This window comes from Cicer arietinum, chromosome 3, assembly GCF_000331145.2.
Source record: "Cicer arietinum cultivar CDC Frontier isolate Library 1 chromosome 3, Cicar.CDCFrontier_v2.0, whole genome shotgun sequence".
Classification (NCBI taxonomy): Eukaryota; Viridiplantae; Streptophyta; class Magnoliopsida; order Fabales; family Fabaceae; genus Cicer; species Cicer arietinum.
Window position 1 is genome coordinate 72,742,450 of NC_021162.2, and position 18,506 is coordinate 72,760,955.

Genomic DNA, 18,506 nt, shown 5'->3' on the forward strand with positions numbered 1-18,506 from the left:
CTTCCGATGCTCTCAAACAATCTATCAACCGCCGACCTATTCCTCTCGGTAAACTTTTCTCTCTCTAATTTCCCTTTCCTACTGCTTAAACCTAAACCGTTTCACTTCGCAACAGATTCTGCGTCTTCGACCTTCATACAATGCCTTAATCGCCGCGTATCCACCGCAACCTCCGATCTCGAAATGCTCGATTCCATGTTCTTCGGTACCGTATCTTTGGAAGAGCTTTTAGGTCACTGCAACGAATTATACAAGAAAAACCAATCCGATCTGATCCAACTCGAAGATCATCTAAAAAGCTACGGTTACGTTCCCGGTAATTATAAAAATTCAGATTATGTTTCCTTTTTCTGATTCTTCGTAATTTTCTGTTCCGTTTAGATTGAAGTTTCTTTCCTTTAATGTGTTAAGTTCCGGATACCGAGGAAGAAGATGATGTTCACGATTTACAAAATCAGGTTTTGGATGATAAATTGGATAGTCCTTCTTCATTTTATGGATCACTCTCCGCCGCCGATTCTAGCTTCAAGAGTTTCGAAGAAGATGCTTTGTATCCTGATCTTATGCTTCTTTTACTTTCTTCCACTAAATTTTACGAGTTTTCATATTCAGGCTTATCTCCAGGTTCCATTTATGTTCAAAATGCAGGCACAGGTTTTACAATTTTATATTGATTGACGAAAAATAAATAAATGAAAAGCTTTTTCTATGATGAAATACTGGAATTATATTGATGTTAAGTCCCGGATAATTGCAAATAAAAATCACATATGATATGGTTGCATTTTCAATTCACAGTTTTGTTTTTTGTATTTATAGTTTTCTCTGGAAAAGATTAATTGTCAAAGTTCATTAACTGGTTTGATTGATTATTGTACTTGAAAAATCTGTTGCGTTGCGTCCTTTAATTCTCTTCAGATTTGATGAATCTTTGAGTTTGAAAAAGCTTGGGCTATCAGATGCATGTCTAGCCACGTTAGCATCTGAAGGTTAGTGAAATATACCTATTGCCTCCACAGGCATGCTTTGTTACTTGTGAGGATTCCATTTTTATGCTTCTATTTGGTTGCAAGATTATTCTTTTACTTGGAAACATTTTTCCATTTTACCCGATGACTTTTAATTTTTAGGCTGTGTTATGTTCTGTTGTGTGACTTTTGCCTATATCGTTTTTTGGTACTTTGAGTGTTTTTGTGGCCACTTGTTACATTGTTGATTGCATAAAACTAGCCTTAGCTTCTCAAATTAATTCTATTGTCCTAATTTCATTTCTTTAATTATCTTTCTTTATCCATGGTTGCAGGTGATGCATCTTCATATGAACTTGAGAAGTAAGTTAAACTTTGTGGATATCATTTGTTGTTGAGGGACTTTCTGCATTTCTATAATCAATTCGTGCTTGATTCTAACTCCCAAGTTATGAGTGAATAGAGTTCCTAATTTAGAGGCAGACAAGGAAAGTTTAAAGTCAGCTGAAGGTCCCAGCTTCACTTTAAAGGTATTAAAGAGCGAATATGAATGTCTTCCGTCCTATATGAAGGGTCTAGCATCATGGGAGGTGAGGTTTTTTATGGCTTTCAGTATTATACGTGTTTATCTATCAAAGGGGTGTTAGGTCTTCATAAGCACATTCTATTTTTATCAATAACTATAAAAACGTCAAGTTATTTCCTATTTTCAAATAATGATACAACTAGCAGCATTTCTGCTGGTTTAACAGTTTCTTGTGCAAATATTCAAAAACCAAAGAAAAGTAAACACAAGATGTAATTGTTATGATTGTTAATGGAAATGGAAAATAAAAATAGAAGTATTTCCTTAAACTAAACAGTCCTAACAATCCATAACAACAACTGTAAGTTATATGTAAAAGCCAAAGGGCTGAACTTTAACAGATGCACACTACTCAATAATCATGCTGAAGTTTTTGGATATCAGCATAATGTATCATAGGCATATTGTTGGTGCTTTTGTCAGAAAGTAGTGCTTCTAAGATGGACTTGCGTGCCTAATCTATGGCATTCCCCTTGGTTAAGCTTCAATATATAAACCAGAGAATATTTATCTTGACATTTATGTGCGCATTAGAAATTTGTTAGCCAGTTAGCCTATTAAATTCTTCAATTTTTGGTTTTTTTTGTTTGATTTGGCTTCCTAGGATCTACTTGTAGCTGTTGACAAGATTAATTCAAGCCTAAGCAAGAAGACTAATGGATGCAACTTCTTCCGTCAAGATGATATTTCTTCATTTGAATTAGGTAGTCAAATTGCTCTTTTCTTTTTTCCTGATTCGACCATTGCAAAATAACAATATGCTGCTGGTGATTTATTCCATTTGCAATTGGGAGTTTTATTATTTCAAGTAACTTACCATTCATATACATTAGTCACTCCACAGAAGCTAACTTTTTTGAAAATAGTTTATGCTTCTGAATTTGGGCCCCAGACTTACCAGTTACCGCCAACTGTTTTATTAATGATGATGTCTGTTATTTCAGGACCTAAAGCAAGATCATATTTGCTGCTTTTAGTGCGCATGAACCTTATGGTTGTTGAAACGATTGATGGACTATTATCATACAGAATACTGTAGATATGAGATGCAATGGTAACTTATATTCCAAGAAACATGGACACGGCAGATGAACACAACACATAACAAAGTATAGTCTGATTGTTTGAAGTGTTCAATCATTTTGGATCTTTAAAATATGTTTTCTTCCTTCTGCTTTTAACGTTGAAAGTAGAATATCTAAATTGTTATTTGGTATTGGCAATGGTTGTACTTGCTGATGCTAGATCAGGTTATATAATATTTTTTTCCAGGGAGGACTGCCACTGTGTCACGAGGGATGCATGCGCTCCCTGAGAAAAGAAGGGGAAAGAAAATGGACAATGATATCATGAGTCTTAAACCTTTAAATTTGGATGTGCATTAGAACTACTAGTTCTTAAGAAGAAAATGGTTTTACAATACACAACATTTGTAGGCGTTTTCGCTAGCATAGCTTACACTTATTATTGAATTGGATTTTCTCTATCATCGCATGGCTTCATACTCTATCATTCACATAATTCTTATCTTTGTTTATTATTTTTCTTGATTGAGAGGAAAGAGAGAAAAAAGTATCCAAAGCAAAAGCAAACAATGAAAATAAGAAATGACGTGTTATATTTTCATACCAATTTAAGATAAATCATTCAAAACATTGAAATCCATGCATATCCAGGCTATAGATTTATGGTTTCAGTATCCTAGTTCAGCATCCAAATCTCTCTCTAAGAAGTCTTTTGCTTTCAAATAGTCTCTTGCAGCAAAAAGATTTACCTCAACAGTAACCATCTTTGCCTTAAGCCTCTCCATTTCCAACTCTAAAGCCACCACTTTCTCCTTTAGCTTTTTTACCTCATTAACCTTCTTCAAATAATTTTTCATTCCTAATGCAGATTGAACATGAGGGTCTAGCCAAGTCAAATAAAAAACAAATGGCTGAAGCTCCTCCCAGAAAATTTGAAGATTCTTACAAGCTAAGTCATCCATATCTTTCACCTTTTTAGTCTTAAGGAAATAAAGAACTCTGCCCAAAGCCGTGAATACCCATTCACTAAACTTGCGACTCCTTTTCTGCTGGCATACAATAAGTGAAGGGTGTTGAGAACATAATTCTTCTAGCAATGGAACAAAAGCTTTTTCTATTTGTCCTAAACCCTTGAAATGCAAAAGCTCGCCAAGATTTTGGCCTGGACCTTCTCCAAGCTTTGACCTTATGACTCCAACTTCCTTATGTACAGTTTTACTATTCTTTTGAGTCACTTGCTTCTCATAATTTGACTCCAAAAAAGAAACCTCTGCACCAAAAATACATGCACCTTTCACAAGAAACCCACTGTGACGATCAAGAAGTTCAATTGAAGACACGAAAGCATCAAAACCCCAGATACTGAACCTTGCATTGAACTCTCGTTCAGACTCTGAGAAATACATGTATCAAAGATCAATAAATTTAACTGCTTCTAATAAAAGTTCAAAGCATTTTTGTCATTGGTAGGTAATTCAGACTTCAACTGAGAAGTATGTAAAGTTTGGTATACTATTGTTCTGGTCAAGTTTGAATGCGAGTACTTCCAATCAATTTCACCTTAAAACTAATCATTTGAGTCCGACAATAAGAATGAAAGCCTATGACTATGAAAAAGGAAGAAAAAAAATACCGTGTGTGATTGTTCTATTGCTGTGGATCTGGTTAAACAGAAACAACCTAAATTTCACAAGTCGGCGCAATCCTATAGACATGTTAGCAGTTTTGACAGCACTCAAATAAATCGATAAGTTGTCTGCATTGCCACCCCATTGATAAAAAGTTATCCTCCTGAAGTAAAACCGAAATCAGATAACTAATTCTCAAATGATGGAATTTGTTCAAATATATTATACCATGGATAGCCGCCAAGGACAAAAGGCTCGGAGCAAACATCCTCTGTGGTGTTCAAGCGAGAGAAGTTCTCAATCTTCCATGTGAATTTCTCAAATTTCTCAACAGTACTAGATTGTTTATGCTCCTCCATATCTCCAGCAAAAAAAAAACAATTTATTTTTTATTTAAGAGAACAAATATGAAATAGTATGGTTTGAAGAATTCATAAAAAGAATTTGAAAAAAACTGGAAAAATGCAAAGTTAAAACATATATACTCAAATTTACAAAATACAGTATTAAAAAATTTAAGATTCTATATATATTTCTTTGAGGAGACTCTATTACTCATTTTATCCTTCATTATAATCACCATTTGCAAAATAAATTTTGTAGAGCACTAAATGCATTTATTTTTTAAAAAATATCCCTTATTAATGTTACTCTTTTTTTAAATGGTTAAAAAATTTATTAATGACATTCCAAATACAAGGTGTACTTGGAAAAAATTACCAAAAAAAAGTCAAACCAAGAAGAGAAGAAGCCTCCTACCTAAAGGAAAAACAAAGAAACTGCAACAACATCCAAAAGCTTAAAATTGCAAAACTGAATAACCCAAGCAACCCTAAGGTTTGTGACCACCAAGAATTAAAGACACACTAGTAAGCAAAATGAACACTAATTTATCTTAGAAGTTGAAAAATCTAAGTTGCACACAATCAAGTGTACAATCAATAAATACTTACTAAAAGAGACAGTGAGTAGTTTTACACAAGGACTTTTTGACTTCCGAATACTAATGCTATTCCACAATAATTGTCATATATCTCACACAAACTTTTTTTTTAAAAAAAGAAACAATTTTACCAAATTAATTTTATTAACAATTCATGTAATTTCATTATTATTGGAACTATTTGAAAGAAAAAAATAAAATTAATTAAAAATGAAAAGTAATATTCTTTTTTGAGATTTTATTTTAAAAATGTTTAATAAGCGCGTCTTTTAATGATAAAAGAGAACGACGCAGTATATATAAAATGTTACAATGTGATAAGAAGAGAATAGAAATAAAATAAATATTAAAAATTAAATGCATGTGTCATTACTCTTTTTGTTTTTCATTTCAAACATTACAATTACCTATAGAGTAATTAAAACTAACTTTTGAGCGCTCAAATCAAATAGAAGACTTTTCAATTGGAGCCACAAGGAAGTTCCTGCGTCTGTTCAATCTAGGAGACATCATCTTTTTCACGCACTGTATTCCCATTACAAGATTCTTTACCATAGAGTATTAATAAGCAATATGACCTACAATTTGGAGATCTTTTTTATTCAAGTAATAACATACCACACCATTACCATTCATATACATTTGCCACTCCATAGCAGCGAACATTATTAAAAAAACAACTTTTTTTTGTATAAGAAGCAAGATCATTTTATCTTACAGAATATTGTAGTATATATGAAATGCAACAGAGAACTTGTACTACCGATATTTTTGTATTAAATAAAAAAAAAAATGACTTGAATTGAGTTTAAGAGATCCATCAAAGTTAAGGTAGACATTAAGACTCATAATAGAGGTATTACATATTACTAACAAATAAGGCCCTTACACCAGCAGCAGAAGTTGAGCAACGCCCTTATCGAATATGAGTCAACTTGTTGACTGAACCAACATTAGTTGGCCTTGTATATAGTTCATTGTTGTGAAAACACGTCGAATATATAATACTTTCATATAATACTTTTAATGGTATGTTAATCAAGTTGGCAAACACACTTTCATATAATACTTTTAAAGATAAAACGTAATCCAAATTTAGCTGTAGGTCTCTGGTCTAACTCCCACATCCCAATTCAGAATCCAAATCTTTTTCTTTAAAACCTTTTGCTTTCAAGAAGTCTCTTTCTATGCAAAGATTTACCTCAGCAGTAACCAACTTTGTCTTTAGCCTCTCCGTTTCAAGCTCTAGAGCTACAACATTCTCCTTAAGCTTTTCTACTTCCAAAGCTTTCTCCACGTAACTTTTCACTCCTAAAGCAAATTGAACATCAGGCTCTAGCCAAGTAAGATCAAATCTAAACTTCTCAAGTTCCTCCCACAAAATTTGAAGATCCTTACAAGCTTGTTCATTCATGTCTTTCATTTTTAAAGTCTTAAGGAAATAAATAACTCTCCCCAATGCAGCGAATGCCAAATCAGTAGACTTGCAACTTCTCTTCGGCTGGCACTCACTATGTGAAGGATGACCAGACCATAGTATTTCCTCTCTTTGTCCTAAGCTACAGAAATCCATAAGTTCTTCGATTGATGGTGAGAACAACTCTGCATCAGTATGTTTAGTAGGTTCATTGCAAACTAATGAAATAGTTCCCAGATTTGTGCCTTTACCATCTGGCTCTGGCCTTAGAGCTTCAACCTCCATGTGGCTTTTTTGACTTCCAAATGTTTGGATAGCAGTTAAATTAGTTACTTGATTTATTAGTTTCTCATGTGCTGACTTACAAACAAAAATTTCTGCACCAACAATACAAGCATCCTTCACAATAAACCCCATGTTAGGATCATGAAGCTCAGCTAAAGACTTCAATGATTTGAAACCCCAGGTAACCTCACCTGCATTGAACTCATTTCTAGATTCTGGCAAAACCATGTATGAAGAGTCAATTTAGTTGCATCGGAAAAAGAATGAATGAATATAAATATAAACAAATATAAGAAATTTCCGTGATAAAATTTTCATCCATTTTTAACACAATCAAACACCTAGTCCAGAACATATTGAGGTCAATTCAGCTCAATCTTTTACATTTAAGCATATAGGTCTATAAAAGAACACACCTTCTGTGATTGTGATGTTGGTATTGAGCTGATTGAATAGAAGCAACTTAAATTTAACATCTCTGCTCCATCCCTTAGACATATTGGCAGTTTGCATAGCCTCCAAATAAATTGATAAGCTGTCGTTTACTTTGTTTCCCCTTGGATACAGAAGAATCCTCCTAAATCAAAACAAAATCAGATCAAAACACACAAATGTAATAAATCTGTATTAAAGAGGGTATAATTTGTTGGGCCATAAAAGGTCCGGGAATCATCACATTGGACTAAGAGCAACTGCACAGATGGATTGGACGACGCGTCTTCACCCAAAATCTTAAAATTTGGATATATTAAATTGAGTGAAGTGTAAAGTTGAAAAATCAAAGGTTGTTATTTTAACAAACTAATGATTTGTTGTGATGTAGCAATAATATCTATATTTGATTTGCTAATCAATAGTCGATATGATCAATAAAGTGAGTTAGAGGAGCGAGATACAAAATCTTAAGGCATGGATCATCTTGCTTATATAATGCTCAACCTCCACGTTTCTATCTAATGTGAGATTCTTACTCACACCCACATTTGATATACCAGCTTAATCTATGTATCTATCCTTGGGGATTCATTGTTAATAAAAAAAAAAGTGAGAATAAATTCATTAAAAAACCATACCATGGATAACCGCCTAGGACGAAAGGTTCAGAGCGTATATTCTCAACGTTCAAGTGGGAGAAGTTATCGATTTTCCATGTGAATTTCTCAAATATCTCTACCCTTGTTTCTTGATGTTCCATTTCTACAAATTACTATAATAACAAAAAAAGAAAGATAGATTATATTTATTTAAAAGAAGAGTAAACCACCAAATTCATCTGTAACTTTGTAGAACATTACTTATATCTGTAAGTGGTTAAAATATGGGGATCAAATTGCAAATTCGATAGTAATGTTAAGAACCAAATTCGATGGGTTGCATTGAAGAGTTCATAATTGAAAAACAAATACGGAAAGATGCATAAAGAAAGTTGACCGTTTACATCAAAGCTTTAATAATGGGCACATACCAGTAGTTGAATCGGCGAAGGAGCACAGAGAGGAGTGAAAAGAAGGAATGGAGAATAAAGAATACTCGAAGAAGAAGCAATGAAGAAGATTGATTCACAGTTTTATTATCAATTCATGCATTGACTTCAAAACGCGGAACAAGAATCAAAATGTAGCCCATTTTCTTTTAATTTTTTCCCTCTTAATACCAAATTATTTTAAAATGGAGTTTTTTTTTTTTGTTATAAATTTAAGATTAAAAAAATAAAATTTAAAATTTCTAAAAATTAAATATATAATTTTAATGTATGTTTTATTATAATATTCTGTATTAAGATTTTTAATAAGTGGACTATAGCATTTCTTTTAAAAAAAATGATTCTATTCTCCTTCTATCAAACCCTTAAAACTCAAAGTTGTCCTTTAACACATAAAAAATTATTTACGTTTTTCACACAATTCTCCAACTTAAAACTCAAATTTTCTCTTAGTCAATTTGTTTACGTTTTCACGTAATTCTCTCACCTTCGCGAGATTGCTAGTAATCACATTAATTGCCGTAATTTATTTCATAGTAGTACGTAGTATCATATATGAGATGCAATGTCAATACAAATCTTAATGATCTTATAATTGAGTACATAGCTACAACAAAGTATAGCTTATCATTTGCAACAACAAGTAAAAAATAAAATAAAATATAGTATATTAATCAGGTAGGAAAACACATATTACGGAGGAATTTAGATAATCTCATTCCGAATCTCTTTTAATTATTTCTATTTTTTTTAATATTAAATTTTTTTTATTAGATTAAAAGTTTATATAATTTAAATCATACGTGCAAAATTTTACATAAATATAAAATCATTCGATGAATTATTGAAACATATAAAAATTAACAGTATTCAATGAATTAAAATAAGATATTAATTTTAATGTATCTCAATAACATATCAAATAATTTTAAATTTATGTAAAATTTTATATAAATAATCTATATGATATAAATTTTTAATCTAACTAAAAAAAATTGAGTGGATTAAGAGAAATTAAAGAAAAATTATACTGAGAAGCTAAATTCAATACGATGACATCTTTTAAATTAAAAATAAAAATAAAAACAATAATTTTTGCCACAACAAACTTAAGTCAAGTCAAGACAAATTTAAAGCTCTTATCTCAGACCAATTGACCTAAGTCATTATATGTAACTAATATATCATTTTTTAAACCTTTAATGAACCAAAATTTTGAATTCTAAAACTCTTGCTTGAGATGTTTGTCCCTTGGGCTGGCCATGCATATTTAGCTATAGGTCTATGGTCTATGGTCTCTATCTCCCACATCCCAATTCAGATTCCAAATCTATTTCTTCCAACCTTTTTGCCTTCAATGAGTCTTTTTCTATGTTAAGATTGATCTCAGCAACAACCAACTTTTCCTTTAACCTCTCTGATTCCATCTCTAGAGCTGCCACATTCTCCTTCAACTTTTCTACTTTCATAGCTTTCTCCACATAACTTTTCATTCCTAAAGCAAATAGAACATGAGGCTCTAACCAAGTCAAATCAAATATAAATTTCTCAAGTTCCTCCCATAAAACTTGAAGATCCTCACAAGCTTGCTCATTCATATCTTTCACTTTTCTAGTCTTAATGAAATATGTAACTCTCCCCAATGCGGCAAACGCCAAATCAATAAACTTGCACTCAATAAGTGAAGGATGATCAAAATATATTTCCTCTAATTGTCCAACACTAGTGAAATCCATAATCTCTTCAATTGAGGGATAGAACAACTCTGCATCAATATGTTGTTTAGTAGGCTCATTGCAAACTAGTGAAAAAAATGGTGAAATATTTTGCATATGTGGTGGGGCTTCAACTTCCACTTCAATATGGATTTTTTTACTCTCAGTTAAGTTAGTTGCTTCACTTACTTGTTTCTCATAGTTTGACTTACAAACAAAAACTTCTGCACCAACAATACAAACATTCTTCACAATAAACCCCTTTTTAGGATCATGAAGCTCACTTAAAGACATGAATGATTTGAAACCCCAAGCATCTTGCCCACTTGCATTGAACTTGTTCTTAGATCCTGCCAAATTCATGTATCAATAGTCAATTTAGTTAGGAACCAAAGCATATCAACTTGCATATTTCTGTTAAAGTCCTATAAAATTATTGAAGACATATATTTTCATGCATTGAAAAATGACACCTTTTGTGATTGTGATGTTGGTATCGAGCTGATTGAATACAGCCAATTCAAATCTGACATCTCTGCCCCATCCCTGAGACATATTTGCAGTTTGCATAGCCTCTAAATAAATTGATAATTTGTCATCTACTTTATGCCCCCTTGGATACAAAACAATCCTCCTAAAGTAAAAAAAAAACAAATCAGAAGCACAGATGTAACAATTTACTATTAACATTTGTCTATAAAAGAAAATAGCATACCATGGATAACCGTCTATGATGAAAGGTTTAGAGTATATTTTCTCAACATCCAAGCTACAGAAGTTCTCAATCTTCCATGTGAATTTCTCAAATATCTCGACACTTGATTCTTGATGTTCCATTTCTGCAAGCTCTACAAGAAAAAACAAAATGATTTTAAATCAACAGAAAATTACATAAGAATATTTAACTTCAAAATAAGTGATTGCAGGTATATATTAAAAGACATTCTGATTGATAACTAAACCTTTGGATTCATGGTTGGGACATGTACACTACAGATTGTGAAAGGTTGTAAATGCAAAGGCTCCACATTGCAAATAAAGGGAGTAACCAAATAAAAATATTCGCTCGTTCAAATTTGTAGCATAAAACGACAAATTTAATGTGTTAATCTTTATATAGATTTAATGTTGAGTACAAGTTTTTAACAAGAAAATGGATTAACAATTCGTAACATTAGTGCTCTCCAATTACAACTCGTTTTGGTCTTTACATATCTTCACCAAAATCATACCAAATCATAAAATTTTGAAAATTTATTTCCAATCTTCACTTTCTCTTCTTTATCACACCCATTTTCAGCGACCGCAGAGAAATCAGATAACAATAACTTCATCTTCAAACATAGGAACGATGAAAATTTAACTTTGTTCTACATCACAAATTCACAATTAGCTTTGAAAGTATATTTAAACATGTTTTGTTTCAAAATAAAATTATTAATCGAATGATTTTGTAAAATTAAAAGTTGTATTTATTTTTTACTACAAGATACGATATCAAATCTAAATTAAGATTTAAAGACACATCAAATCTAACAAAACCATATTAATACTAGTGTCCAAATGGCTATCGGATTTCATCGATAAAAAACAAGTTATTTAATTGAATTTAATTTATATAAATTGCAAATAATTTTTACATTCAACCACAACCGTCCAATGTTTATTTAAAAATTTCAATTAATTTTATATTTTTATAATTTTGAATATTAAGTTATTAAATTAGATAAAAATGACAAAACTAGTGATAAAATTATAAACATTTTTTAATTAATTATTAATATTTTATTTTTAAATTTAATATTAAATTTTACTAATTATTTAATTTTATTTATATTTTAGATTATATTTAATAAATTATTTTATAAAAATAATTAAATAAATTATTATTTTTATCATATTTTATTGATTTTTAATCTATCTTATATTCATGATATAAATTTTAATCAGAAATATATAATACCAAAGAATTTTGAATTAGAGGCAATTTCAATAATTTTAGGAAGAGACAGAAAGTTAAAGGTGAAGGTTGCGTTAGTGATTTACATCGTGTCATCGAACTCTTTTTACTATTTTGTTGAGTTCGTGTATGTGAGATATGCGTGTGTTATTTGTGATTTGTAGTACACAAAGAATTGGCAATAATCATGATTGTTCATGCAAAGTTGATGGACACCTAATATTTTCCAACATGTATATCAAGATGTATAAAAGCTTAACACCTTGACATGTCTCAACCTAAATATCGTTTATGGCTGACCTATGTCATAAATAATTTAGCTAGATATTATTTTCTAAAAGTCTTTTTTGTCGTCTTCTTTTTTTATAAAAGATATAGTCTGAGTCGAAGTAGAATAAGTTCTTCGTCAAGCATCTTGAAACTATATTTTCCATTTTTAGTAAATACTAAGATCAATATAAAACATATTAGATGAAACAATTTTAAGATGAATAAATTTTATAAAAACTAAAAATATAACAAACGTGAAAAATGTAGAATTTGAAATAATTAAAAACAAATAATTTTTGCAAATTTGTTTCTCCCACACAATTTGAGAGTATACTAGTAGTATTTTACTTTAACTAATAAATACTAACTTAATTTTATTTCATTTTCTTACATTCAATTGCATTTAGCTAATTAATTTAAATAATCATAATTGATATGTAAAGTAATACATTTTATTGGATTGAAAATTAAATAAATTAACATGGTTGTTTGCGGATTTGGTTGAGTTGATTATTGTCAAACTCTTTACCACATCCAATCAAATTCTATTGGTTTAAATTAGATAAATACTTGTATTTTTTCTTGTAAATTTATTGGTTTAGATTAGATAAATACTTGTATTTTTTGTTTAACTCTGATCCAGTCCAAAACATTAATATGTAGATTTGTTTGGGTTGGATCATTGATTCTCTAAGATTCTTTTTTTTATTCCAAAAAAATATTTAATTATATAACTTCTTTCGTGATAAATTTAACATTTACAATAATTTTAACAATTTAAAACTTTAACACTTCGAATTTAATTGAATCACTTTTACATTAATACATAAATTTCTTAATTGATATTAACAAAAGTCCATATGTTACCAAATTTGTCTTTAAAAATTTAATCAAAAGAGTTCCCATTTTCGTCAGGCGGTCCTAAAATAACTATTAATCTCATAAGAATTAATACTTCATCCTTTTATTTTTATTTTATTTTTTTACAGTTATTTCTTCCTTTATTTATTAATGGTTACTTTAGTAGAAAAAAAATGTTTCTATTATTTGTCGTTTTAAAGGTTCAATTTACATTAATCATGATTTTCTTGAATAAAATAACATAGGAAAAATACATAAGTGATTTCTTAAATTAAAAATAATAATATATTAATCATTTATATTTTTTTTGATATCAAACTTGTCATTTATGTTTATAAATATTTACATTGATAATTCAAATTTAAAATCAGTAAAATTGAAACTGAAACTTCTCCCAATTTTTTTAATAAACTCATATAATTTTTAAATAGTTTCGATTGCAGTAATTATTATAAAAACATAAATCTTCAATCAATTTTCAGAAAAAGAATAGAACCAAAGAGAATTATAGTAACAATACATATTAAGGTTTTTGAAATTAAATTTGAATTTATCTTAATTAAGATAATGAAAATTTATTATTTTGTTTTTTATATTATCGATAACAAAACTATAGTAAAATTTTAAAAATCTCTAATTAAATAATTGAAATGAGATTACAAGACTAAAAATAATTTAAAATTGTAACATTTACAAACATAAACGACGAACTTTATAAATAAATAAAATAATAAAGAATCAATTTTATATTTTGTATAACTTAAAATACTATATAATATATTTTACTAATAAAATAATATAAATAGTTAAAGAGATCACATTAAGAAAATTAAAAAGGACAAATAATCTCATATAAAATAACTAAATTTATTAATTGTCTTAATGCACTTAATACAACCATAAAATAAAAATAAAATATAAAAAAAAAACAGAAATTGGAGAAAATAATAAATTATCCTCTCCTCAATTAAAAAAAGAAAAAAGAAAAGGAAAGAAAGATAGACAATGATCTTGAAGATCAGTCCCTTATTAGCTAAATTTAAAGACAGCAAAAGGGATGAATGAGCTAGGTCTATGGTATCCCATATCCAAGTTCAACATTCAAATCATTCTCATTGAACCCTTCTGCATTCAGCAATTCTATTGCTGTGGCCAAATCAACCTCAGCACCAACCAAATTTAACCTTAGCCTCTCCATTTCCATCTCCAGAGTTGCCACATTCTGCTTCAGTTTTTCAACTTCCATACCTTTCTCCACATAGGTTCTTATTCCTAAAGCATATTGAACATGAGGCTCTAGCCAAGTAAGATCAAATCTAAACGCTTGAAGTTCCTCCCACAAAACTTGAAGATCCTTGCAACCTTTCTCATTCATATCCTTAACTTTTCTAGTGTTAAGAAAATAAAGAACTCTCCCCAAAGCAGTGAAAGCCCATTCAATAAACTTGCGGCTTCGCGTCTGCTGACACTCAATAAGTGAAGGATACCGAGAGCATACTTGTTCTAACAGCGGAACAAAACCCTTTTCCACTTTTCCTAATCCCCTGAATTCCACAAGTTCACTTATTGACCCTAATAATAATTCAACATCACTCATCTGTCTATTAGGACCCTCAATAGAAACCGCCGTTTCTACATTTTCAACTTCTTCTTCCACTTCTACCCTTCGTATCATTTCCCTATTTCTGCTGCTACGTCCTCCACCACTTCGATTAGCTTGTCTTGATGAGTTGTTCACACAAATCTCTGCTCCAATTATACAAGTGTCGTACACAACAAAACCCGATCGAGGATTGTGAAGATCTGCTAAAGGTATGAATGTTGCGAATCCCCAATCACTCTCCATTTCATTGAATATATGGTTACTCTCTGTCAAATTCAATTCAATCAAATATTAGAGGACCAAAATATAACCTAAAGGACAAGAAGAAATGTATACAATCTTAGAGGATCAAACAGTTTAGATTTTGAGATTTAAATTTTTGTTTTAAAAAATTAAGATGTCCTAAAATTTAGATCATTTAATTTTAGTTGCACGATTGAAATGTGTGAGACTGTTTTCGTTCACAGTGCAATTGATAAGAAAATAGAATATGATTGATACCTTTTGTGATTGACCTGTTGATATCAATGTGATTAAATACAATCAGCTTAAATATCACATCTCTTATTTCTCTCTCATTGGAATTAGGAGATGGAAGAGCCTCCAAATAAATTGACATGTAATCTGCTTCGTTGCCGAATGGATATACAATAATCCTCCTAAAACCAAAACAAAAGCAACTAATATAAATGGTATCAAATAGCACAAAATCTAACCATTTTGATTAAACGCAATATTACACAATTACTCCTTTTGACCGTCTCATTTGAAATGAACGACAAAGATGATTTAATAATAATTTTGTAAAATTAAAATGTGAGTCAATCGATCTCTTACGATTGGTCAAAATTTACTAATGTGTGTAAATGTATATTTTTTAGAATGTAATCTAATAAATTCTATGGGAATTCATTAATCGAAATATACCATGGATAGCCGCAGAGGACGAATGGCTCAGAGTAAAGCCTGTCGACTGTGGCCAATCGAACAAAATTGTGAACCTTAAATTTGAATCTCTCAAACATACCAACCCTCGATCGGCGATCCTCCATTCCTTAAAACCCTAAAAACAACAAATTGATTTAAATTTATAAGAGGTTGTTAATTACTACGACAATTCACCTATAAAGTACTGACACAAGCACAAATCAAACACAACACTAACATGACAGTTATCAAATAGGACACTGATACACCGATAATAAGTTCAAAAGGAATGTGATTAAATGTAAACATGTGTGATGGTGTATTTTCGTGTTTGTGTATTACACGCCTTTAATTTGAAATAACAAATTTGAGTTATAGAAAATTCACAAAAATATTTGATCAACCACAAAGAAATACACAGTGAGTGGACTCATCCAAAACAGCTCAACATTTTTAGGAGAATAAGTACACACTCACGATAAAAGTTTCAATTTTGAGAGCATGGATTCGAAATGTGAACAGCATAAGATCATTATGAGTTATAACAGTCATTAATAGCTATACAATGAAAAATAGTAACAACAATAATTATTGTGTCAAGAATAGAGCAAAAGGAGAAGAAGCTCATTTTACTTGAAAGAGAGCTTAAACAAGAGAGAGTGAGAGAGCTAGTGAATATGTGAGGGAGAGAAGTAGTGAAGGTGTTATATAGTGGGTAAATAGCCATTTTTTCCTATTTCAGACACTGAAATTTTGAATAGTGATATCATTATCTCTTTTAAATACATTTTAAATATATATTTTGCTAATAATTATAGATTAATATGACAAATAAAAAATATGACTAAATTAAATAACTAAAGATATATTTAAACACTAAAATAACTAAAAAAAATATATTTAAGTTTATTTTTGTAATTTGTGTAATTTAAAGACTATTATAACAACACTAACACATTTATTTAAAAATAATAATCAAAATATAGTAGAATCATAATCTATAACATATGTATTTTTTTTATTATATAAATTTATTTTTCAATGTATTAAGTACTAAAAATATTTATTTTTCAAAATTACTAAGTGTCGAGAATTGCTCACACAAACTTCTACTTAGGTCCATCTCTACCATATGTGTTTCTCCTAACAGACATTCCATCCTAAATATGCGTTCTAAGAGTTTAGTCACTTACGCTAGATTCAACATCTGTTGATGGCCAAATAGCCATGAATAAATGTATTTTTTTTATGTAAATTAAAGTAGCAAAAAAAAAAAAGAAAAACTTACGATAACTATTTGGAAAAATTGAATTCGATGACACTTGAAATAATAAATTTCATGCATAAATTATAATTGATGTTGTATTAAATAGATTAACAATGTCTTTTACAATGTAAACAATTAAATTATTTATAAAAAAACTAATCGTCTATATTATTTTTTAATTCATGTCGTGATAGTTTTACGCCAGTCACACAGACAGAAGACTAATAGTTGTCATCTTCTTTTCCAAAGATTTAAGAATTTTTATTATTCTACTATCATTTTAGATACTAATATATTCTATTTCTTTGTGAACTTTATATAATTTAGTGTATTGGAGCTTTTTTTTACTTAATATATTAGACCTTAAATACTTACGTGTCTATTATTAAAAATCATTTTAACTAATTAAAGTACAAATTATTAGTTTTTATACTTTGCTTAGCAAAAAGAAAATAAAAATTTACAATAACTATTTAGAAAAATTGAATTCAATGACACATGAAATAATAAAATTCATCTATAAATTATAATTGATGTTGTGCTAAATAGATTAACAATGTATTTTTTTAATGTAAACAATTAAATTATTTATAACAAATAAAAATAAAAAATAAATAAAATAACTAATTGCCTGTATTATTTTTAATTCATATCGTGATAGTTTTACTGTAAGTGACAGAGACAACGGAACTAAACCGTCTTTCTTAAAATTTTAGAAATTTTTATTATTTTACTGTCATTTTAAGTATTGATATATTTTATTTTTTTGTGAACTTTATACGATTTAGTATATTTGAGTTTTCATTTATTTAATATATTAAAATTTAAATACTTATGTGTCTATTATTAAAACTCATTTTAACTAAATAAAGTATAAAATTATTAGTTTTTATTAATATAAATAGATCTAATTTGTCTTTTTATAATTTTAAGACAATATTAACTTTGAATGTATCTCATGAATGTTTAAATTTATTATATTTTTTATTCATTTAAATAATTATTTTTTATTTAATAAATTATACTTTGAAACTTAATATTCTAAACCTTAATATTTGCTACGCCCCTAAATGCAATAATACAGAGACTAAAAATATCGAAACAAGATAGATAAATTTGATAATCAAGTAATATTTTTTTAACTATTTTATTTATACAATTTTTTATAAAAAAATTATTTAGAATAATTAAATATAAAAAATATATAAACTTATTATATATATAGCCAAAGATACCTATTAATGCACTTAGATTCGCCGTTGACCAAAATCATATATATATATTTTTGTAGGGGTTTTAATTCAATGAATTCAGTTTATAACTTTTCAGAATAAATTCATTTTATATCTTGCATGCATTTGAGTCACAAAATGCATTAAATTAACCTATGCAAGTTTAGAAAGTTTCCGTTAAAAAAAAGTCCTTAGAAAGTTTTCTCTTTTTGTTCAGGTTTCAAATTTTTTTTTTTTGGGTGCAGGTTTCAATTTCGTTGTTGTATATATATTTTTCATTTAACTAGTAATTTAAAAAGTAAATTAGAAAATGAGAAATTATAATTAATAACAGTG

General features: G+C 29.1%; 5 protein-coding genes across 5 annotated transcripts; 1 reads left to right on the top strand and 4 right to left on the bottom strand.

The window, feature by feature from the left end:
- The first annotated feature begins 6 nt into the window (after nt 1-6).
- On the top strand, nt 7-3,043 carry LOC101489606 (uncharacterized). Its single transcript, XM_004494863.4, has 8 exons — nt 7-48; nt 116-316; nt 412-550; nt 919-989; nt 1,304-1,331; nt 1,432-1,558; nt 2,159-2,258; nt 2,499-3,043. The coding sequence occupies exons 2-8, from the start codon at nt 184-186 to the stop codon at nt 2,591-2,593; spliced, it is 693 nt and encodes a 230-aa protein (XP_004494920.2). The 5' UTR covers nt 7-48; nt 116-183; the 3' UTR covers nt 2,594-3,043.
- Nucleotides 3,044-3,151: 108 nt separating this feature from the next.
- On the bottom strand, nt 3,152-5,163 carry LOC101489930 (MATH domain and coiled-coil domain-containing protein At3g58360-like). The gene is made up of 4 exons (XM_073365679.1): nt 4,967-5,163; nt 4,436-4,568; nt 4,213-4,370; nt 3,152-3,972 (listed from the first exon to the last, which is right to left on the bottom strand). Exons 2-4 carry the CDS (start codon nt 4,564-4,566, stop codon nt 3,248-3,250), a joined length of 1,014 nt encoding a protein of 337 aa, XP_073221780.1. The 5' UTR covers nt 4,567-4,568; nt 4,967-5,163; the 3' UTR covers nt 3,152-3,247.
- A 741-nt stretch (nt 5,164-5,904) lies between these two features.
- Nucleotides 5,905-8,457, bottom strand: LOC140919536 (MATH domain and coiled-coil domain-containing protein At3g58210-like). The gene is made up of 4 exons (XM_073365715.1): nt 8,318-8,457; nt 7,926-8,059; nt 7,269-7,429; nt 5,905-7,067 (listed from the first exon to the last, which is right to left on the bottom strand). The coding sequence occupies exons 2-4, from the start codon at nt 8,045-8,047 to the stop codon at nt 6,265-6,267; spliced, it is 1,086 nt and encodes a 361-aa protein (XP_073221816.1). The 5' UTR covers nt 8,048-8,059; nt 8,318-8,457; the 3' UTR covers nt 5,905-6,264.
- Nucleotides 8,458-9,373: 916 nt separating this feature from the next.
- LOC140919886 (MATH domain and coiled-coil domain-containing protein At3g58370-like) lies at nt 9,374-10,935 on the bottom strand. Its single transcript, XM_073366773.1, has 3 exons — nt 10,766-10,935; nt 10,524-10,684; nt 9,374-10,400 (listed from the first exon to the last, which is right to left on the bottom strand). Exons 1-3 carry the CDS (start codon nt 10,885-10,887, stop codon nt 9,634-9,636), a joined length of 1,050 nt encoding a protein of 349 aa, XP_073222874.1. The 5' UTR covers nt 10,888-10,935; the 3' UTR covers nt 9,374-9,633.
- A 3,054-nt stretch (nt 10,936-13,989) lies between these two features.
- On the bottom strand, nt 13,990-16,367 carry LOC101490581 (MATH domain and coiled-coil domain-containing protein At3g58370-like). The gene is made up of 4 exons (XM_004494866.4): nt 16,305-16,367; nt 15,672-15,807; nt 15,246-15,403; nt 13,990-15,010 (listed from the first exon to the last, which is right to left on the bottom strand). The coding sequence occupies exons 2-4, from the start codon at nt 15,794-15,796 to the stop codon at nt 14,214-14,216; spliced, it is 1,080 nt and encodes a 359-aa protein (XP_004494923.1). The 5' UTR covers nt 15,797-15,807; nt 16,305-16,367; the 3' UTR covers nt 13,990-14,213.
- Nucleotides 16,368-18,506: the final 2,139 nt, after the last annotated feature.